This window comes from Cuculus canorus, chromosome 24 (assembly GCF_017976375.1).
Source record: "Cuculus canorus isolate bCucCan1 chromosome 24, bCucCan1.pri, whole genome shotgun sequence".
NCBI classification, from domain to species: Eukaryota; Metazoa; Chordata; class Aves; order Cuculiformes; family Cuculidae; genus Cuculus; species Cuculus canorus.
Genome location: NC_071424.1, coordinates 7,016,334 through 7,039,553, shown reverse-complemented (window position 1 = coordinate 7,039,553; position 23,220 = coordinate 7,016,334). Strand labels below are relative to the sequence as shown.

The following is a 23,220-nucleotide window of genomic DNA, read 5'->3' as shown; positions in this document are numbered from 1 at the left end:
CATCCCCCATCCGTGATGCCCTCACGGGCTTCTCAGCTTGGCTCAGCCCTCTCTCCCATTCCTCCCTGCAGGAAGACAATGCTGAACGACCTGCTGCGCTTCGACGTGAAGGACTGCTCGTGGTGCAGGTGGGCTGCGCCGTGCGCTCCTGGCTCTGCTCCATGACGGAGGGCTGCTGGCATGGGTGGGAGGTGTTTCATCTTTCCTCAGCACCTTGGGCCTGAGTGTAAAAGCTGGGGCCTCTACCAGAGCATCCAAGGGGAAGCACCACCCCTGACCCAGGCACTGTTGCAGCTGACCTCTGCAAGCCTGGCGTGTGACTGAGCTGCAAAGGAGGCTCCTGAGTGCCCCTGCACAGCTCCTGCTAAGTGAGGGGACAATGGGCAGAGCGTCGTGGGTGCCATGATTCGTACGCCTTGTGAGGGGTGCTGGGAGAATGTGTGGGCAAAGGGACGGGGCTGCTGCAGCCCCTTGGGCAGGAAAGGTGCCAAGGGGGCTCTCACATGTTGTTGCTTTGCTCCTTCACTCTGGACTGGGCAGCCTGTGTTACCCCTGCCTCACGTCACATCTCTGCCACACAGATTTCGGCAGCATCGCGTTGGTCTGCTGTTCACGCTTACAGCACTAATTCTGTCCTAAAATCTTAGTATTAAGAAACCAAAACTGGTGAAAACACTCAGGAGCAGTAGAATAACATTTAACAATTGTTTCTTTTTCAAATCTGCCCCGTAGCTGTGAGTGCCTGAAGGCTGACAAATTTGTTTGATTGCTGCTGTTCTACATGTTGTGCAGGGCTTTTACGACGGGGACTCCACCAGCACCGCGGTATCATCACTCGGCTGTGGTCTACGGGAGCAGCATGTTTGTGTTCGGTAAGGCAGCAGCAGATCAGTTGTGCGCGCTTGGAGCGATAAACGTGCTGGTACTGTTTGGAAAAGAGATTTTTAGGAAGTGCCAAAAGATCTCATTCAGTACCAAATACAATGTTTTTCATGGCTGACTGTGATTTCAACTTGAGCTTGGAAATACTTTTACTGTTTTGTCTAAAGTAAAGAAGGCTTGAAACTCATTACTGTAGTGTTTCTTCAGGGATAGGAGTGGAGAATTCTCCCCGTAGCAGTCTGTTTGACGAACACCGTCGCTTGATGTGATCCAAAGTCAAGTTTCCTTCTAATGTAACGACTAGAAATGTGAATGCTGTGTTGCGTTTGAGTCTAACGGAGCTGTTGTTGCCCAGGTGGCTACACTGGAGACATTTATTCCAATTCCAACCTGAAGAATAAAAATGATCTCTTTGAATATAAGTTTGCAACTGGACAGTGGACAGAGTGGAAGACTGAAGGAAGGTAAGGATCTGAGGTTATTACCCTGCTCTTCAAGGCAATTTGAGCGTAGTGGCAAACACGTCAAGTGGCGCAGTTATGTTTAGTTACAGTGCTCACATTAAGGCTGCGGGACGATTTCTGCTCTCTTTTCCCGATTAAATATTTCTGAAAACTGTCTTTTGTTCTGAAAGAGTTTTTTTCACAAGGCCTCTTGTTTGCGAGCACGCTGCATTGGAAATCTGACCAGAATCCATTCTTCACGTTTCATTTCTGTGACAGAAGGGATGGCAGCAAAGGAAATTTTTTCATTTTAATTGTTTCTTTTTCAAGGATAGCGTGAAATTTGTTGATCCCTCATAGTTTGTTTAGTTTTATCAGAAACCAATTCAAAGCTTATTTGTGGTTAAATCCACGTATTCTTTTCTGGTTAAAATTTGACTTTCTTGGAGTGCTCTGAAATGCACAGACTTTCTGGAATTGCCCTGAAGTGGTGATGTGTGGTCACACAAATCGGTTCAGAAATAGTGGACGATAGATGTTTGGCTCTGTTGAATACAAGTTCCTGGGATTCAGCTTTCCAAGGCAAAATCAAGCCCAGTAATTAATTCCTTCTTAAAGTGGACTTTGTTCCGCTTGCAGGGTGTTATCTGTGATTTGACCTAACTGTTCATGTTTCCCACCCCAATGTATGGAACTCTTCATGTCTTGACGCGCAGGTTGCTGCATATTTGGAGTTTGTGAAGGGCTGATTTTAGTGGAGGAGGGAAGAGAACGTTTATTACTGTGGTTTGTAGAAAGAGATGAGGAATGCATGAGCTGCTCTTGAGTTACTCTTACTCACTTCTGATGAACATATATTGTGTTTTAGGACATGCACCACGTGAGTAATTTCTCTTTCTGGTTATTCTAGCAACTCTGGACATTTCAGAGAGTCATTCCGATTTTACCAAATCGGTGTCCTTTTCTTTGCCCACAGTTACAAGTGTGCAGACCACAGAGATGAGCTCTAACAAGCTCATGTTACATCTGCTGGCCTGGTGGCATCACAGCTTTGTTCAACACTTCTTGGCTGATTTAGCGAAAACAGCAACAATTACGGAAGAGAAAGTGCAGGACTGTAGGATCTTTTATTGTGGGCGCTGCATCTTGGGAATGCCCTGCTGAACAATCCCAAATAAGCACTGTGAGCTCTGTGCTGGGTCTCATTGGTGTGTTCCACCTTCTTAGTGCCTGAAAATACGCCTGGGATTTTATAGCACAAGTGGATCACCACTTTGTCATAACGATAGTGCTGTTAACTGCCCCACTATTTAGCTGCTTTCCATAAAATACTCCACAGTATCCAAGGCCTGGCAAGGAATTAATTGTTTGGGTTTTTTCCTTTATACAGTAGTTTTTTCTAACAAAGGAAGCAGAGGCTACAATTCTCAAATGTACCCTTCAGAGGCTTGCATTATGTTTTGAGGACGTGTAACAAGCAATTTCTTGGCCTGAAGCCGTTCTGTGTAGGGTGCTTTGTTCTTCTTACCTGTACATTCTATCTGTCGTGCGGATCCTCCCCGCAGCACCTCTGCAGGTCAGTTAAGGCGAGTTTTCTCACTGCTCTCAATTGCAGGTTGCCAGTTGCAAGGTCAGCTCACGGCGCAACAGTGTACAGTGACAAGCTGTGGATCTTCGCAGGATATGATGGCAACGCACGGTATGTGGTGGAGTCACTCTCTTCTCGGGGGCATTGTAAAATCCCAGTCCGTCACTTTTCTCCTCTGTAGAGATGTTTTCATGTACCAAGCGATCTAAACACATAGCTGGAGCTTTGCAAAAGCCAAAGCCTGTGGTTGAGCATTCTGTTTTTTGCGGTTCGCCAGTTTGCATTCAAATAAATTTATGTTTAAAACCTAAAAATCTGGTGACTCGGCGTGGCCATGGATGTATGATTGGACACCTGTCTTCTTGTAAAGATGCTGCGTGATCTTTGAAATCTGGCAAATGAGCATTTCTTGAAAGAAGCGTCAGAGGCCTGCTGATGTCACTGAAGACTCACAGAACAAAGCATGGGTTTTCTGTGAAGTTGTATGACAGAACTGAGAACAACACGTCAGCTTTTCCTTTGGAAATACGTGATGCTCTTAGTGGGAATTGCACTGAAATACCCAGATTATTGAGGTTGAAGGGAGATGAGATTTGGGATGGGGGAAGTCTGGACTGAGTGGTACTGGGAGGTTAGGGAGAGTCTGGTGCCTTGACTCAAGTGGCAGCTCTTCACGCTTGCTGTCTATCAGGGAAGAATCCATTCTGAATGCTTAGTTTTTTTCTGTCTTGATGAAAACGATTTTATGTTATTGCACAATATCTGCACTGTGAGAGCGTATAGAGATTATGACAAACCAGGAGCTGCCTTGGCATGCTGGGCTGCCTCCTTTTACGAGGAGAATCAGTGGGAAAGTTATCAACTCCTCAAAGTCTCCGGGAGAACAGTGGTAACTGGAAAAACAGATGGACTCATCTCTATTTCTGGAGGAGGAATGGGAAAAAGGTGCCTGACCGGAATTGCTCAGTTCTGGCTTAGGGACTTCCCCAGGGACCTTGCTTAGCTGGAAGGAGGGATTGGGTGAGGGAAGCTGCCTAACTTATGTTAAATATGTCTAATCCTATTAAAAAATGTCTTTATGTGGAACACGAGCCTCCAGGCAGATGTGAACAAAGGAAACATCTGTAGTTGTCTGTGAGTAACTTGTACTGGGAAAAGCATAATCAGATACACAGCAGTCACTGATGTGTCAGGTCACCCACTTTGTCCTGCTTTACGTGTTTGAGGTAGTATTCAGCCACATCACTAATTGCTCTGGTCAGTCGCAGGGACAGTGGGGATGGGCAGAAGGAGGCAGGGTAATAAGGAGTATTTCTGTAAAAATCCTGAAGATTAAATAGCTCAAATCCTTAAGCTTCAGGCAGAGTCGCTGTGTGTCACTGCTGACTGTAGGATGCTTGTAACCAGGAAGGTGCTAGAGCAAGCTTAGGTGGCGGCTTAAAATTTAGGTGTAGGACAAAAAGATTCTAATATTTTTTTCTGTTAGCGGAAGTAGGAGATTCTTCCCATGCAGGAGAAGAAATTCTGACAAAATAGGATCTCTGTCCTTTCAACTCCATAAAATGAAAATTAGCAAAAATAAACTGTTTCAAACCAGGCCTTTTTTGCGTTATACCATAGGTTAAATGATATGTGGACGGTTGGCCTACAGGATAGAGAGCTCACATGCTGGGAAGAGGTAAGAAGCTTTGATTTCAACCAACACAGAGTTTCCTTCTTTGGTTTTCATACACAATTATTAAAAGTATCCTATGCTCGCCTGCACTGCTCTCTCTTCAGAATCTGTTTGAAACACAAATGAAAAAAAAAAAAAGTTCAAATTCGATTTGTGCATTTGGAAAACTGAGCATATGTAAAAATGTGATTCTTGCTTGTGAATCTGGACTGCACCTGTAGGTTGCCCAGGTGGCTTTGCTCTGCCCCGGTGAAAGGGGACTGCGTTTCCCACCTAACCCCTGCCATGGACTGGGAGCTTTGCTGGCTGGCATCACAATTAGAGTCCTGATCCTACTGTATCAGCGGGTTTAGAAATGTGGCCTCCTGTCCTCTTTATCCATGGTAGAATCAGTCTGTGCAGACATGTAAGCACAGCATTAGTTGATTACCTGTAGCTGGATTTGTGCTGGGCTGTCTGCACCCATTGCTGCCAGGTGGTCTCTGAGCGCTGATGTGTCACGGGGTCCTGCAGCCATTGAACGTGCTGTAGCTCTGCGCTACAGGAATGCATTTCTTATTTTGAACTTTGTTGTCTTTCAGATTGAACAAAGCGGTGAAATTCCTCCTTCATGCTGTAATTTCCCTGTGGCTGTTTGCAAAGACAAGATGTTTGTTTTCTCTGGCCAAAGTGGAGCAAAGATTACCAATAATCTCTTTCAGTTTGAATTCAAGGAAAAGATGTAAGTGTAGACAGTTAAGTCGCACAAAATCCACATAATCCTCAACTACTTCAGTTGAGAAATGCTGGTACTTAAGGGTATTGAGGAAGAATATAGCATCTCATGATGAGGAGGGGTAGATAAGATAAAGTATGGGCTGTTATTTAGTAAGTCATTTGCCATGTGCATCAGATCTTTTTCAGCAGATGAACAGAGAGGTAGTAGATTGACTGTAAAGAGTAAGCATGGATGTGAGTGTATTCAGAATATTACCTTCGTAGAAGTTGTTATATAAATACCTGATTAAAACCAGACAGAGGTCCTGTGAAATCCCGATTATCTACTGAACTCCCTGGCTTTAGTGTCTTGACTGTTCTGTTTGAGACATTTGGTGTGACTTGCTCAGGTTTGACCATTACTATGAAAATGTGGCCTCACTGATGGGGAAGTGCCAATAAGCGGGAATACAGATGCACTGGTCTGTTCTGACAACCTGGTCGGTCTGGTTACTGGCTGAAGTGGAGCCACAACTGAAACCACAGCTAATGAATGGCCTGGAAGCTTTGGCTGAAATTGTGCTGTCATTGGGAATGTGCAATGCCTTATCAAAATGTGTTACGTAATCAGAATGATGCCCTTAGGTTAGCTTTTAAAATGTGCGATAGTAGATCATTGATTCCTTCTCCAGCTGTGGTCTTTGAGCTGCTGGGTTGACATAGATACATCTGGGTTGTAGAACCCTGTTTCCTTCATCACGTTTTCAGTAAGAAGTTTAGCGACACGGAGCTGATGTAGGTCTGTGAAAAATCTGCAGGATTAGCCATCGTCTGTGTTCATGTAGGTTCAATAACTACTGTAACAGAGCTGCTCTTCTTTGTTCTTAAGATCTCAGAGTTAAAAAACTTACTTTGCAGAGAAGAATTGTAAAAAATATACTGTTTCATCTTTAATGTCTCAGTTGGACACGAATTCCTACCGAGCACTTGCTTCGTGGCTCCCCTCCTCCTCCCCAGCGAAGATACGGCCACACAATGGTTGCGTTCGACCGGCATCTCTACGTGTTTGGTGGTGCTGCAGATAACACACTGCCCAACGAACTTCACTGCTACGACGTGGACTCTCAGACTTGGGAAGTCATCCAGCCCAGCCCAGATAGTGAGGTAAAATGTTCAGCTCTCGGTTTTTCCTTTCATGCTCCATCTTTTTTTGACACATTTTTGCTGTCAGGCTATGGACCTATTTTTAACCGGGACATTGACTTTTAGGAACAGCCTCTTCCCACCAATGCTTCAACAGCTGATCTCTTGCGGGCAGCAGTCTTTAAAAATTAGCCAGTGTTGACACATTTAAAACTTCTCTTAGTACTGCTCAAATAAATACCATCAGACACTTGTAGTTCAAGTTTTGAGTCATTCGGTATCTGGCAAAGGTTAGGACTGAATTCACTGTGCGGGCCGGTGTTTGTGTGGTTGGCTGTGTGATGCTCTTGAAGCGGAAGAGACAAGATTTTGATGGTTTCATGGTAACCTATGCCCGTTTGTGTAAAATCATATACATTCTGTAACTATAGAGAATAGCATTTCCCTTTTAGGTCAAGCTTATAAAGGTGTGACTGTAAAACAATACTAGAGGTCATAGGGAGGCTCAGAAGTGGCTTTTTTGAACATATTTGCATTCATAAGATAGATACATAATCTAAAAACTGTAGGTTCTTACATGAATATAAAAAAGGCAGGAGCCCCCAGGCAAATGCCTCACAGGAGAAAATATTAAGAAGAAGTTGATGAACATATTGATATGTTTCTTTTGGGCTGCTCACTGGATCCTGTCTGTGGGCTAACCTGGTATTTCACGTTGAAGTGCTGAGAGTTTTCATGGTTCCAGTACATGTTTCAGCTCACATTTCAGTAGATGGGGTTTCAGTGGCCTCTGATCATTTCATTCCCAGAATGCACAAGCCAGCAGGTTTCCCAAAGCCTGCACTAATACCTGTATTTCCTGGATTTAGAATGGATGCGGAGGCTGCATTTGTTCATTTTAATAGATTTTCCCTTAAGCCATGCTAAAATGTTAGAGTGCACTGGCTGAGCTGCACAAAGGGATACTTGATGTTTGTTTCCTGTAAGAACTGCAGAGATTAAGGTTGTACCTTAAAGACATGAATATTACATGAACTCGGATTGAATGCAGATTTACTAGTTCTGTCGGAATTGTTATGAAGAGGTGCTCACATCCCTGGCTCTTGCCCTGTGTTTTAGTTTGTGTGCAAATGCATGCGACTCAGCATTTGGTGAAGAGGAAAAAAACATTTACACACCGCTCTTAAATCAACTGTGTGTGCGGATCTCACTTTGAAAAATTGTTTGACCAAGGTATTTTGTAACAGCTAAGCCTGTTTCAAGCTTTACAAAACTGAATTGTTTTCCTATGAAATTAATAAAACAGCATCCCCAGCGTTTTAAAGGTAGGGTTGCTTTCAAGAGTTCCGATCCCTTTCTGTTCTGACCAATGTTATCATTTGGCACTTGAGGCATCCTCAGTCCCTGGTTCTCCGTGACACGCTTGCTTATTGCTTTCAGGAGCAGAAGTGCACCTGGCAATGTTGTCAAACAGCGTTGTTACCTGACCGATCCCCTGCCAAACGTCACTTTGTGTTTGGGAGCTCTTCTCGGGCTCTCTGTAACCCAGGCAGGTGTCAGTTGGTTGAGTGTGTTGTGAAGGTTTTTCCACAGCTGCGGCATCTGGAGACAAATTTCCTAGAAATGGGAAGTGAGACTGAAGCGCTGTTGGAACACGTGATAGTCAGTTTTCGTAGAGGGCTGATTAACTGCGAGGCCTGAGAGGCTTTGGTGTTTTAAGTAAGTTTTAAGTGATTTTGTGTGTTCCAGAGTGATAACTGGATCATTTCAGAATTGTTTTCTGCAAGTTTCTATGAGCTTTTGGCAAAGGCTTTTGGCAGTGGCAGTGAATCTAACACCACACTATGCCCACAACACTCTGAACTTGAAATTTCCTTTCTTACCTCTACCTGTGAACAAAGTTTACAGTTAAGTTGAAACAAAGTAGAAGACAATGACTGCAACACTTTCCGAGCACTTGAAGAATTCTGCTTATGTGTGAAGTGATGGTGACCCCTGTTACCCTGCAGCAGGATAATCCCTCTTGGCTTTGGATAGAGCTGGGTTTTTTCTAGCAGATGGATTGCATAGCACGTGCTCTTCTTGTATTTTTCTGTTTTTCTTGTTATGTGATCCTAGAAATGCTGCATTCCAGCTTTGCTTAGCAGTACGGTACGGAGGTGAACTTTCATACTTATCATCAGGTAATGCATTTCCTTAATCCTCTCTTCTTTTGGACATTGTGGGTAAAGCCTCCAGAGTCCAAAATAAGAAAGGTTAGTGCTGATTTAGCTGTTGATGCAGTAGTGGTTTTTACAGTGCTTTGCAAGAGGTTTCTTACAGTCGTGCTGAAGGAGAGGCACTGCTGCCATTCCAGTCTTTTACATCCTCTGAACTAAGACTAAGGCAGCCCTGAGAAGCTTTTTGGAGTGATCCCGGTGGTGAATTGGACTTTCCAGACCTGCACGTGCCAGTAATAGAAATAGACTGTCCGGTGCATATGGCATTTGTGTGGGCAATGTAGAAGGTGACACGTACGTGAGGCTGAAAGATCTCGAGCTTTTTACCCAGAGAAGGTGGCACAGTTCGAGTGTTAATAACAGGGGTGCAGGGCGAGTTCCAGGGTGGTTGCAGAAGCAGTTGTTGAGGAAAAGGAGCAATTGGGTATTGGGCGCTGTAGGGGCAATGAGGCAGCCTGGTGTTTCCTGCATTTTGGCTAAAGAGGTAGAGCAGAAACTGGAACAAGCCTGGTGACGGCCCTGTTCCGGTTCTTTGCCAAGGTCTCTTGAAACTGCTGGCAGTGCGCAAGGTGAGGAGGGTGGGAAAGTGAATAAATAAGTAATATATAAGTAGAAGAGGGAGAACTAAAGTGGAACAGGTCAATACTTCGGAAATACACCAGGAACTCCTATTTTATGGCTTTAGGATGTCTTCAAAATGAAAATAAAGATGCGCTGTCTGAACTGCACAGTAGCAATCCATAGCTCCTTGTACCTTCCTCTTGATGCTATAATATGTACATATGTATTCACAGAGCACACAAAGCTGTTCTCCATCTTCGCTGTTAGATCATCTTCACAGCTGGGGGTTCTACTTTTCTAAGGAAGCCAGGGGAGAATCACATCTGAGTCTGTGCCTGCCTGCTTGACACTGCCAAAGCTTCCTGAGGAGCTGGGTTTCCTTCCTACTGGGCTATCAGAAGACTTTAAAATAATTTAAATATATTTTTTCATTTCTTTATTGGCCCTGAGTATCCCTATTAAACTCAAAATATTCTTGGCTTTCTCAAGAAGGCTGGAACACCACAAAAACGCAGCAGGCAATAAGAGGGAGAATATCCCATCCTGCAGAGTCGATTCCCAGCAGCAGACGGAAACACGCATGCACGCGGCAGTCATGGTTTGTGCTGCAGCACAGGAGTGTTCTGCAGGGAATGACAGAGGAGCTCAAAGTCTGGGAAGATTGCACACAGATTTGTGGACGCAGTCCTGCAGAATCAAAAATGATGTTTGGGAAAAGCCACTGCTGAGGACAAGATGTCGTAGGAAGCGGAAGAACATTCTCTTTCCTTGCAGTGCTTAACGAAGGTCAGCATGAGGGATGGTTACACTGTCTGTGCATCGCTCCCGGCACCAGGCAAGGTCCTCTCCTCTCCCCAGTAACTCCAGGTACCGATCTGCCTGTCCTGCAGTTACTGGAGAAATCTCTGAAATGTGGCCTTTGGGACATTTGAGTCTCACTCACAAGTAGGCCTTTCCAAGCCAAGAGCAATAGAAATCTATGACTTGCAAAGCTCTTATTTTTTCTTCTAATAAGCAAAAAGGGGGATTAATGTTTGTTAACCTTCTCTGGCTTACTTGGAAGCACAGTTTAGATGGATTGCAGTGACGTGATTTGTGGGCAGCTAAGAAAGATGAAAAGGACTTACTCATCCTCCTGTGGGTGCGTCTGCCATGGTCTCCCTGTGCAGGGATCATTTACACCAGTCAAGTTATCTTCAGGCAAAAGAAGGATGTTGTTATGTGAACAAAACCCTGAATTCCTGCAGCGAGGCCCCTAACAAGCTCTGCCTTCAGATGTGGTGAGTGTAGTTATCAGGATATCATATTCTGCTAGGAGGGAAAAAATTCAGCATTTCACAGTCCAAAGAGAAAACAGATACTTTTTGTGTTTATGAGTAGTATGTAGTGTTCAGACTTGAATCCTGTTTGGAAAATATGTTTTAAAAATTTAGGATCTTCATACCAGTGACCTTTCCAAGATTGTGCTCATTAAGCTGGAGAGAGACGCCTTGTGCCCTGGGTCAGGGCAACTGAGCTGGAGAGAAAATGTGCCCTGGGTCAGGGCAACTCCAAGCACAAAACCAGGCTGGGCAGAGTATGGATTGAGAGCAGCCCTGAGGAGAAGGACTTGGGGTGCTGAGGGATGAGAAGCTGCACTTGAGTCAGCAACACAGCCCAGAAACCAACCGTATCCTGGGCGGCATCCAGAGCAGTGGGGACAGCAGGAATGGAGGGGATTCTGTCCCTCTGCTCCACTCTGCTGAGACCCCACCTGGAATACTGTGTCCAGGTCTGGAGTCCTCAGCACAGGAAGGACATGGAGGTGTTGGAATGGGTCCAGAGGAGGCCACAGAGATGATCCAAGGGCTGGAGCACCTCCCGTGCGAGGACAGGCTGAGAGAGTTGGGATTGTTCAGCCTGGAGAAGAGAAGGCTGCGGGGAGACATTAGAGCAGCTTCCAGTACTGAAAGGGCTCCAGGAGAGCTGGGGAGGGGCTCTTGATCAGGGAGTGCAGGGAAAGGAAAAGGGAAAGAATGGTTTTGAGCTGAAAGGGGGGAGATTGAAGTGAGATCTTAAGAAGAAATGTTTTTCTCTGAGGGTGGAGAGTCCCTGGCCCAGGCTGCCCCGTCTCTGGAGGTGTTCAAGGCCAGGTTGGATGGGGCTTGGAGCCCCTGATCCAGTGGGAGATGTCCCTGCCCGTGGCAGGGGGGTGGAACTGGATGGGTTTTGAAGTCCCTTCCAACCCAAACCATTCCATGATTCTATGAAAATATTAGTATTTATAAAAACCTGGTTGTCTGAGTAGCTGTAGTTAAGATTGCTGCACAGCGCAATTTCTGTTTGTCAGGTCTACATTCATATATCCTTTCTGAGGGACGTTTATTACACCCTTCTACAGAATTCCTCCAGAGAAAGCAAAACACAGGCTTATGTGGACAATAGGGAGAAGAAATATATTTCAGTAGCTCACTCAGCAGTAAGAAATTGAAGCAGTCCAGTATTGACAGGACTTACATAAAGTCCATATAAAGTCAGATAACTGAAAGGTCTGAAAGATGGCTCTGAATGAGGAGGGATTACTCTGTTTGGGTCCTTTAGGCGCATTGCTATGAATTTTTGGCAATGACTGAAAGAAAGCTGAAAATCACAGCTTTCCCTTAATATTTACTACATGTCTAGAAACAATTAATGATTAAAATAATGGTCCAGTCAGGGTGGTTTGGCTTTGGGCACAAACAGTATGTGTTTTGGCGTGTATGTAAAGCGACACCTTTAAGGACAGGGTGTGTGGGTTACGCTTAATAGTTTCCCCTCCAGTGTCCCTAGAAACAGTGACTTAAGAACTTTAGTCCTTGTGGGAGCTGAGAGCAGCTCTCTGTGATGTAACACAGCTGGAAATGCTGCTGATATTCTAGGCTCCAGAAGCTGACACAGGGTGGTATCATTTAGTAATATAAATACATCAGTCCCATGTTCATTAGATAGATCTTCTAGTGTAACATCTTGCTGTCTGGCGTTCACAGATGAGGGAGGTTTTTCAGGGAAGCGATCTGTAAAGGACTGAAGGTGGGAAAGCGCTGTGGAGAATTGTCTCTTTTAGGGAAGGTGTAGGAAATGGGTTCTTCACTGGCTTACCTGGGGAACAGGCTTTGTAACCTGTTGGTGAAAGAGAAAGCCAGATCCAGAGACTTAAAGGTGAAACTGGAAATATTTAGACTAAGAAAAGAAAAGGAAACAAAAGCTTACAGTTGTAAAGAGGGTAGTGATTCACTGGAACATTTCCTCAGAGCTTTAGGGTAGATTCTTCAGTACTACCAGGATTTAATATTTTCTGAAAATAAAGTTTTCCTAAAAGAAAGGCTCCATTTCTCTGTTACTCTGAGGAAGTTTTGTGGGCTGTTTCATGCAGGCAGTCCAATTTAGATGCCCAAAGTACTGTTATGGTAGGTTGATTTTTGATGCATGTCGCGGTGCCACAGAGCAGCAAGTGGTTGATCACTTGTTTTTTGTCATCCATTGTTAGATTTCAGTATAATGTGTTTGTTGGCCTTGGCAATGTTTACTCTTTAAACTGTGCCTAATTCTCTTGGGTGAATTATACATTAGTGCTACTTCTTAAATTTGCAACTGATATATTGTAAGGAAAGCATGATTACTGTTATTAGAGCTGTAGTCAGTTACTGATAGTCTCCTGTTCTGACCTTTACAGTTATAAGGGCTCATGGCTGAATGTCATTCTAATGATCTGACCTCCCTATTTCCATACTGCCTTCTCCAGTGGATGTCAAATGGAAAAATCTCACCCTCAGCGCAGAGTGGGACATCCAAATGGTGTCCATTGTCCCATACGCTACTTACCATAGCCAGAACTGCAAAAGCTCTAGAAGAGCTGATATCGCAACCGGATTTTGTTATTAATGAATTTGCTTTTGTATCTAGTGATCTATCCTGTGTTGTTGGTTTCTTCGTCATGGTCAACTTTCTGTCCTCTGCCACAGTCCACCACCATCCCTCTTCCGTATTAACTGCTTCGTATGAGGAAATGATTCTTACTGAGATGATCCTCTGCTTCACACCACTATTGTGTAGATGGATCTGTGTTGGTAATGTAGTTATGACTATCTCAATAAAAACATTGCAGACAAAATATTTTCAGCTTGCTAACGTTAGCATGGTGTTGAAGATTTCATGAGGAGTTTTGAGAAGCCTCTACTGCTGGAAGTCTTTAAGAACCAGCTGGGAATGAAATAGGTGGTCTTGGGGCAGAGGAATGGAAACAGCCTTTGTTGAGGTCTTTTCCAGCTATCTGTGATAGATTTTTAATTTACTGTTTCTTGTATGGTACAAAGGAAAGGCTAAATTTCCATCTAATATATATATTAAATTTCCATCTGAGCTGGAGAGCCGAGCTGGGCTTCCAGACCTGGAGTACGTTAAAGAACAGGAGAAAGTCTTAGAATCGCAAAAGCAAGCAGCTTGAGAGGGGCCTCCAGAGGTTTTGGGTCTAACCTTGTGCTCAAAGCAGGCTGGGTGAGGGCAGGTTGCTCAAGACCTTGTCCAGTCCAGGTCTGTCTATAAGGACAGATCCAACAGCCTCTCCTTGCTACTGTTCCAGTGTTTGTCCACTGATGTGATGAAAGACACTCCTTGTCCTACTGAGAAAGCATTTCCCACTCCCTAACTGGTGTCTATTGCTTCTTGTCTTTCCACTGGGCACCTTTTGGAAGAGGGGCTCTGTCTTCTCTGCTCTCTCCCCATGGGTACCTGCAGGCAGTAAGGTATCTCCTTTGCCTTTCCTTCTCTCGTGCATCATGTGCTGGAGCCCCTGATCATCTCAGGAGCCCTCCACTGATTTTGTTTATGTCTGTGGAGGTCGGTGCCTTGTACTGGGGAGCCCAGCGTTGGGCAGAGAACTTCAGATGTGGTCTTACAAATACTGGATAGAGGAGAAAAAAATCTCTTCCCTCGGCCTGCTGGCTACACGCTTGCTGATACAGCAGAGGATGCTGCTGGCCTTGCTGCAGGGGAACACTGCTGGCTCCTGTTCAGCTTGTTTTCCACCAGGACTCCCATCTGCTGTTTTTTCTACAGAGCTGGTTTCTAGACAGCCAGTCCCCAGCCTGTATCATTGCAATTATTCTCTCCCAGAGGCAGAAATTCACATTTGCCTTGGCAGAACTTCATAAGGTGCCCATCAGCCCGTTTTTCCAGCTCAGATGAACAGCAGCATTTCAACTGCTCCAGACAGTTTGGTATCAGCCACAGACTTGTTGAAAACGTAGTGCTCTCCTCTCATCTGTGAAGCCAGTCACCATTTTGTAGGAGATGATCAGTCAGGGAAATTAGGGAAAATTTTATCCTTGATGAGTCCTTGCTGACTGTTCCCAGTCACCTCCTGCATGTGGGGCAAGCAGCTTCCTCGAGGATTTGCTGCACAACCTTCTCAGGATCAAGCTGCAGTTGCCTGGCCTGTGGTTAGCTGGATGCTCCTTCTTACAGGTGAAAAGCCTTTGCCCACACTGTGTTCTTAGGTTTGTATCATGTTAGATTTTTACAAGTAGTAGGTATTTCATGGATTACAAACAGCACTTTGTTTGCTCTCAGATACCTAGAGCTGCAGGCTAGCATAGCCGAGTCCATTGCCATAAACTGGAAGGAACAGCTGTATAAGAAAAGGCAACCCTTTGGCATTTGCCTTCTCCTCCTTTGTTCATTTGCAGAGCTCTGTATCTCGGAAGTTCACTCCAAAAGGAGACTGTTCCAATTCTGTCTGAAAATCGTGTAGATTTTCTGCACCCAGCACATTTTAATTCCTTAAACCTCCTTGAACTTAACGAATATTCAAAGCTCTGTCTGCCCATCTGTTTTGAGTTTTATGCTGTTACCTGGTATGACGCTGTAGAAGCATCTCTGGAGCATAAACAGCTACTGATGGAGACCTCTCATGTGAGCTTGTTGGAGCTTATGGTTTTCTTCCCTTTTCAGAGAACAAATAGATATTTTTTTTTACCTTTTAGTTTATGTTGGTTCCCCGAGTTTGTGTGTCAATGCCTTTGGGTCTTTCTATTTCATTTTGGCTCTTTCTGTTTCATTTTGGCTCAGAGTTTTTAGTGGTATTGGAGGCTAGAGAGACTCCTCAGTGTTCCTAGATTGCAAAAGAGATGTGAGCGCATCTTTACTGGCTTTGGAGTTCAGGGCAATAATGAGCTTCCTCAGTACATTTCCTAATGCTGCTCATAGTGTTGAAATTTCAATCTGAAATAGCACTGAGAAGATGCTAGAAATGCTTTGTGAAATGTATAAGAGAGAACAGATAAACACCGAAAACAGCCCAAGTAGTCACAGCCTGCAGTGATAGCGTAGCTGACGTGTTCTTTGCAGCTGAGAGAATGAACCTCCCTGCGAGACAGTTCCAGTTTTGTAACTGACCCAGATCTCTTGACAGAGGCAGAGAAGAGTTGCATCTGGACAGCTCAGGCTGGGCCCTTGAGGAGCGCACGGCTCTCCGGTGGAGCAGCAGCAGCGGTGCCGTTAGCTCTGTGCATGTTGCTGGTTGTCACGCCACGGTGCAACGTGTCAGCCGTAGGAAAGGTTTACAGTGTCATCTTCCACACGTGCTAATCAGCTTTGCCATAAAGTACAGGTTGTCATGTCGTGAGGATCCATCTGCCCCGTGTTTTCATTGAGCCAAACTGTGGGAGATCTGTCTCAGGCTGTGGGAATGGCTGACAGATAGCGCTTTGTTGCCATCTTTCTTCCTGATATGCATACTTTCTACTTGCATTAAACAAAATCCCAGCTTCTCATGGGAGAAGAGCCATGGGAGGAAGAGGACAGACAAAAAGCAATTAATACTTAAGATTTTAATTGTGGTTTACGCCTGTCATTGTAAAAAACATAAGAAAACTACAGGACTGCAGTGTTAAATTGTTCAGTCACAGTGAGAGGTGCTGGATGAGACTGCAGTGCTATCTCTGGCCGATTGAGCACAGTGTTTTGGAGCTTCACCTGCAGGAGGACTCCCTCTCTATGTCCAGTCACTTCTGCCTCTCATCTATACTTCTACATGCTATCGTTTTTAGATCATCCCAAAGTAGATGAGAGAGCATCTGCCCTGAAGGAAGCGCCTTCCTTACCTTCAGAAGAATGTGGTTTAAAAGAACCTCAGGATGTATTTGGTTTAGATTTCAGCATAACAACAATTAAACAACCACCCATAGCAGACCCAGAGGTAAATAAGGAGACATTTGTAAAAAAGACTTCAAAAAAAGAAAATTAAATTTATTCCAGGGAAATGAATCCCAGCCTTGTATATACTTACAAATTTATCTTGAGCTGTTTCAGCTTGAACTGTAATCTGAGAACCACTTAAGCCTTGACTGTGCACATGTGAGTTACTGTGCACATGTGAGTTCTAAATTGCGTATAGAAGACTGGTATTGACCCCTGCATGCAAACTACTCATTTGATTTAATTTTACTTTTACATTGATTCAACTTAATTTATTAAGGACATCAAGTGAAGCGGAATGTATTCCTGGTGAGGTAAAAATTTAAATCAATTAGCCTATGTAGGAGTTTGCACAGATTTAACTAAGTTTATTTTAAAGTATATGGAATCAGCCCCAGAGATGATGCTCACGGCTGTGATCTCAACTATTTGAATGATTGCTAGGTGCTCTAGCACAGGGAGAAGCAACACTAATGCCCAGCTTTGCAAGTCAAATCAGAATCCTGATGAGCATCACAGGACAAACTCAATTTGTGCTGTCTAGACAGGATGTGGAGCGAGGTTTCAGCACAAGAAATGCAAAAAAAAAACTTTATGAAAGAAATACTTGAATTCTGGAAATGATAGCTCTAATTGTGCCGGCAATGTGGAATGGGAAAGGTGTTCTGAAAAGAAAGCAAAGGTGACTGAAGAGTTCTGCTTTTGCAAGCAGAGATTCCATCTTGAAAAGAGCTTCAGATAGCAAATCTCATTAAACTTAAATAGAGAAAACACTTCAACAGATGAAACAGGGCGGTGTATCTCAGAGAGGGATGCCAGCCCAGATCAGCAGAGGTGTCAGAACTGAACCTAAAATGTTTTTTGTCAGGCACCCACAAATAAAGTAAGGAGATCACATTGACTGAAAGATAAGTGTAGGATCCTGAGCTGACAAATACTCGTGTGCACTGGCAGGTAGAAGGACTCTGGTTCACACACGACCATCTGGAGTTGCGCCAGCAGAAACCCTTACAGATTATCTCACCTGCCAGATTCAAGCAGTGTTTGCGTGGTGCTGGTTTCAGATAGCAGTTGTTATTGTATCAGGAGGACTTTACTGGTAGGTACACCGGTGTGCCTTTATCGTTCAGCTTACCTAACGCAGGCCTGGCTCTGTGGTGTAATAACTCTATTTTTCATACTGACTGCAATTCTCACCCTGTTCTCTGCAATATTTACACTCAGGTACATCAGGGAAGGGTTGCTGTCAGGAGAAGTGAAGTCGTGGGAGGAAGCTTCTGGTGGACAACAGAATTGGAAAGGCTTTTGCTCTCCCGCTGTGAAGACAGGCCATCTCAGTTGGCTCTGCACAAACGTGTGCACAAATATGTGTAGGAGACAGGAGTGATTAGAAGGTTGACCGCAGCGGCAGAGCTACAACCCCGTTGGACCTGGTGAAATAGCTCACACAACCAGAAAGACAGTCTGGGAAGGTGAGGAGGAGAGGTTCTGCTCCCAGCAAAGGAGTGCGTGGAGCTTTGCCTGTGAGTGCTGTGAGCAGACAGTGACTCGCTGCATACTGAGGTGATGGATTCGTTGTCTGAGTCAGTTCAGATAAACTACAACTCGTAATAATCCTTTGCTTGTGCAGATGAATGGAATACAAACATGCAAACCAGTGAGAGAATCAGTAGGAAATCTGTAAGAGTGATTGACAAACATGGTCCCACTGAAATGCCGAAAGAGCTGGAAGTGCCTAGAGAAGGGAAGATGAGAGCTGAAGTGTGTGTTTGGGAGTGCAGGAAGAGTTACTGCAGAAAGGAGGGAAAGAATCATTGAATCATTGATGGTTTGGGCTGGAACGGACCTCAAAGCGCATCCAGTTCCACCCCCTGCCATGGGCAGGGACACCTCCCACTGGATCAGGGGCTCCAAGCCTCATCCAACCTGGCCTTGAACCCCTCCAGGGATGGGGCAGCCACCACTGCTTTGGGCAGCCTGGGCCAGAAACTCTTAACTGTGTTAATGTGATTAATGCTTAAATTGAAGCAAGGAAGGAATAGTTTGAATGGGAAGAAATATGGCACACCTTTTTCTGCCTACACAGTTGTTTGTAGTAAAATGATTATGTGTTGAAAATTGGAGTTTCTGTACTCCCTTTCAGGCTGTAACAGGGGATTGTGGTCCTGCGGGTGCAGCCCTGTAGTGCTTGATACTGGCCGTGCGGGTCTCAGATTTGCTCTGTTACAGTGATTCTTGTCCCACCTTTGCATGAACAGACCTTCCTGGAAGTTTATCAGATCAGACTTGACTGTTTGCACTAGAACAGGGGAAGAGACTTTGCTTGGAAAGTTAAGAGGAAAAGGAAGATAGGGGTATGTAAATATCTGCATCAAAGAAGCTTAGATTCATTTCTTCTGGCAGGATGTTACGCACTTGAATTATCTCAGCCTTCGACAAGACAAACTGTGTGTTCTGTGAAACACAGGCCCATGAACAGGGGTCTCTAGTGTTTGAAATAAGGCTTTGTAACTCCCACCCTGCAGTGCTGGGCTGCTGAATTTGGCATGCATAGGCATAGTTTTGTGTCTCTCTTTTTGTGAGTTCCCTTGTGGACTCTCCCTCCCATGCTGGGAGGATTTCTGACCACCCTGGCTAGCAAAACAATTATTATTTCCTATCTGTTCCGTATAAACTCTACCTGAGTTGAGTGTATTCAGCAGCTGGATTTGGCAGCTTGGGAGGTCTCACAGCAGAAAGTTTGAGGTAGGACAGGGTTTTGGCCTCTGGTGTTGGTGGAGGAGGAACACGGAGCCCAGCATGGCTCTCCAGCTGTTGATGGCTTTCCAGCTGTTTATGCTTCTGAGCTCTGTTAAACTTTTTGCACCGATTATGTTCTTGAGGACCAAGCTCCTCTGGTTTACGCTGGGACAAAGCTCTCTGGCCAGAGCCTTGGTCCTGGTGTGGCTGAGCGTTGTCTTCTTGAAGGAGGCATCGCTGTCCCACTGCTTGGTGGGGTTGCCATCCTTGTGTGAGGGTTTGTGCTGGCTTGAATTCTGCTCTTCTGATTCAGGAAAACAAATACGGTGAAACCCTCAGCTGCACAATGTTTTGATGAACTGTGTATGGCCTTTCTTTTTTTGGGCTATCTGTTCATATTTTACATTTCTCTCTCTATGGCTCTAAAAATGTGTTATGTGTATATAAAAAGTAGAGTGGTTTGATTGCTTGAGTTACTGGTGAGTGGCAAAAATCTGGTTCCTTGACTGCTCTAGTACCGACCATTATAAATTCAAAATGATCATTGTAACATTCCTTACAGATCATTTGAGTTAAGTGTGATGTGACTAGCAAGCGTGGTGTTCCCTGGTTGAATACTCAGATGATTCATGTTTCCTTTCTGGCACCAAATGAGAAAAGTTTTTTTGATTAAAAAAAAAATGCAGTTAACTACAATGGCTGCGTTTTAAAAACAAATGCTAGAGAATATTGAGAATTATTTCATTTAAAAACAAAGCTAGAGTATTATTTATTAAAAAAAAAAAGGTGGGGGAGATTACCGGAATAAGTGTAAACCAGGTGTGTTTGATCTCTGTCAGAATAGTTCTTTGATTGTTTTTGGAGAGTCGCTTGTGAAAAAGATACTGTAATAAAGTGAAAGTCAGCCTTTCCAGTTGTGTGGAAGTTGGTCATGGCAAGCAAACTCCATACTTTTGCCTGAGGTTGGAGGTCCACTTGGTAAAGGTCACTGATGTATTTTTAAACTACTATAATATATTTGACTTTTTCCAGTCAGTACATCTTATTTCATTGATGATATTACTACTAAGAATGAGCAGAGGCCATATAAAATAGATTATGTTTGACAGTAATCTCATCTTCTTTTGGAGAGGTATCGAACAGAGAGGCCCAGCAGGAATGTACGGATAGATCAATATTATTCCATAATCTTCCCATCACAGTACTTATTAGCACCAAGTCTAACATTCCTTTGATAAAGTATCCCTGAAGCATGCCAGAGACAGAAGGGGTCTTGTTTCTCCAGAGGGATCCGATGGCTTGTGAAGCTGCTGCAGACAAACGCGCATCATATGGTGACTAAATCTGTGATTTGTACCCCTGAGAAAGAACCCACACAGGGCCTCGAGGCTGGAGGGGGGGTTGTGTCCTTAATAGCAGTAGTTTGAAGAAAAGAAAAAGTAATGGAAAGAGTGGTGAGTCACAAGCTAAAAGAGACCGTGGTGTGATGCTGCGGTAAAAGGGATAACTCGGTGGTAATGAAAACTGCCAGTCAGCATGCTTTCCTGGAAAATATGTCTCTCCAGCTACACATAATCTTGTTTCGTGTCAGAATTTACTTGAGTGGAGTCTATAAATATGTACAAGAAGAAAAGATCTCTTATACCAGAGGGCTTTTTATTTTGTAGGCAAAGATTTAATGAGATTTACAGCCTGGAAGACAAAACAAGCCTGATGAAACTAGGAAAAAAAATGAAGTTACTGTCACGTCTCGAAGACTTTCTGTGAGCTGTCTCAGTGAGATGTGCTAATTTGGTCAGATCCCTTTGTGTAACCTCAAGAAATGGGTAAAAATGATGTGGTCTGTCCCAGGCAGGAGGGTCGCTGTGGCTTTGTCTTGGCGGTGACTCCTTCCTGCTTCAAAAATCATCTGAATTTGCAGCTTCAGGGTGTACAGTGATTTGCACGGCATTGCAGTCCTTCAGTCCTCAAAATAGCTGGGGCTTCCTGCAGCGTGGGAAGACTTTATCTTCTGTGGACCTGGCATGATGGAGAAAGGAGACTCAGCCACGTGGTGCCATCTCTGTCACCATCTCCAGTGCTGGGCTTCTGCGCGGAACCTGGCATTGCTGGAGGGGCTCCTTAGCCAGATGGTTCCACCCCAGCGAGCTGTGGGGAAGGCGTGCGTTTATAAGCCTGTGGTTCAACATCCTGCTGGGATAGATGATCATTTACCTTTCAGGTTCTTGGTAATACTCAGAATAAACTCAGAGTTTATATCGTGATTATGTTTGCAGAATCTGTTTATTACTAGATGTGCATTTTAATTTTCTCTGTAAAACTTAGTGTTGAGTCCGAGTTTGGCAAATTGTCTATCCTGTAACCGTCATGACGTATGGAGCCCTGTGTATGTACCATTCTGATTAGAAGGGACCATGGGGACATGTTTTTAAATGTGACAGGAAAGGATTTTCTAGATATACTCAGAAACGATCAAAAAATGTAGTAAATGTCAATCTTAGGACACAAGCGATCGTATCACTTCAGATTACATCAGTTTTCCCTTCTCACTGTTGATCTATTGCATGTCCTTTTTCTTGGGAGAAAAACAAGGCTTTGTATTCCCTCACTTCTCTTGTCCTTTTCTTTCCCTAGTTACCCAGTGGGAGACTCTTCCATGCGGCAGCCGTTATCTCCGATGCAATGTACATCTTTGGCGGCACAGTGGACAATAACGTTAGAAGTGGAGAAATGTACCGGTTCCAGGTAATTCGCTGATAAACAGACTCAAACACCCACACCATTCCTCCTGAATCCTCCTGGCTCTGGCTTGGATGTGGTGGAGTTTCTGGTTTGGCTCACTGTGAGCTCGATGGCTTTCATTTAACATCCCTCCTACAGGCAGCCTTTCATTTCTGATTCAGCTGCCAAAGGTTGATGTATATCTTTGCGATCTTTTGGGTGTGTTATCTGGACAGATGTCTCGGTAAGGCCAAGCTCCTCAGTGCCTTCTGGAGTCCTAACAGAGATCACAACAACTTATTTTGACAGGTTATTAGAAAAAATCTTATCAGAGAGGATTTTTCAGGTTGTTTAACTGAAAATTGACTGCTCGTCTTCATGGATTGTCAGTTTGGGGGTCCTAGGCCAGAGCGTTTTGCGCTGACCTTTTCTCTTCTTGCAGCGCTCCCACTCCTACCCCCAGTCACTCTGGGAATTTTAAATTTCAAGATAACTCGCCCCAGGTCAAATCCTCCCTAGGCTGAAGTTTATTCGTACTGCCTGGGACCTCAGATGAGTCCCAAGAGCGGCCAAGGCTCCCTGCCACCAATTCCTGATATCTGCAGGCCGTGAGGGGAGACGTTTCTTCCCTACTACCCTGTGTGCTCTTTCATCGTCCTCACCATAGAGGAAGTCCTTGTGTGTGTTCCATTTGCTTGCTGTTTTCTGCTTTATGTACTACAGCGAGGGCAAGTTAGTAAGACAATCCAGCGACATTGTATGTAACTACAGTGCTTTGGGGTGTAGGCATTTGAAATGAATTCTGCCTTCTCTGGGTTTATTTCTTCAGTTTTCCTGTTACCCTAAATGCACCCTACATGAAGATTATGGGAGGCTGTGGGAAAACAGGCAGTTCAGCGACTTGGAGTTCGTTTTGGGAGAGGTGAGTAGAATTTATTGAAACTGTGCCCAACGGGATGTTACTGCGCGTACCGTGTTTGCTGGGGAAAAACAAACTGGATGGGAATTGAGCCAGAAACCCTGGGAATGAAGCTGTAAGAGCAGCATCGAGAGTGAAAATGGGGTCTGTCTGGTTTAGTACATTGTGCTGATCCAGATGGATTTGTAGAATGTCAAAGAAGAAACGTTTAAACTGAGAAGATCTGTGGATCGCTGAGACATAACCCGCATTTGTCAGAGCACATTGTATATAGTTGCAGTATGAAATGATATGAATGACCTCTGTGCTCTGAGGTCCCAGCTGTCTCCTGGAGGAGCAGGTCACTGGTTTTCCAATCCATGTGTCATTTCAGGAGCCATTTTTAATTACTGAGATAAAATGGAATGAGAAGAATTAGGACG

The 23,220-nt window shown here is 44.4% G+C and overlaps 1 protein-coding gene across 2 annotated transcripts in view; it reads left to right on the top strand.

Annotated features, from left to right (window-relative positions):
* The window catches only part of LZTR1 (leucine zipper like transcription regulator 1), a 39,469-nt gene that overhangs the window by 2,941 nt on the left and 13,308 nt on the right, over positions 1–23,220 (top strand). For both annotated transcript variants that reach the window (XM_054087478.1, XM_054087479.1), the window contains 9 exons: positions 72–128; positions 793–872; positions 1,238–1,346; positions 2,941–3,024; positions 4,534–4,591; positions 5,170–5,309; positions 6,247–6,448; positions 21,793–21,903; positions 22,709–22,801. In XM_054087478.1, coding sequence (XP_053943453.1) covers positions 72–128; positions 793–872; positions 1,238–1,346; positions 2,941–3,024; positions 4,534–4,591; positions 5,170–5,309; positions 6,247–6,448; positions 21,793–21,903; positions 22,709–22,801 — 934 coding nt within the window. The remainder of the gene's footprint in view (positions 1–71; positions 129–792; positions 873–1,237; positions 1,347–2,940; positions 3,025–4,533; positions 4,592–5,169; positions 5,310–6,246; positions 6,449–21,792; positions 21,904–22,708; positions 22,802–23,220) is intronic.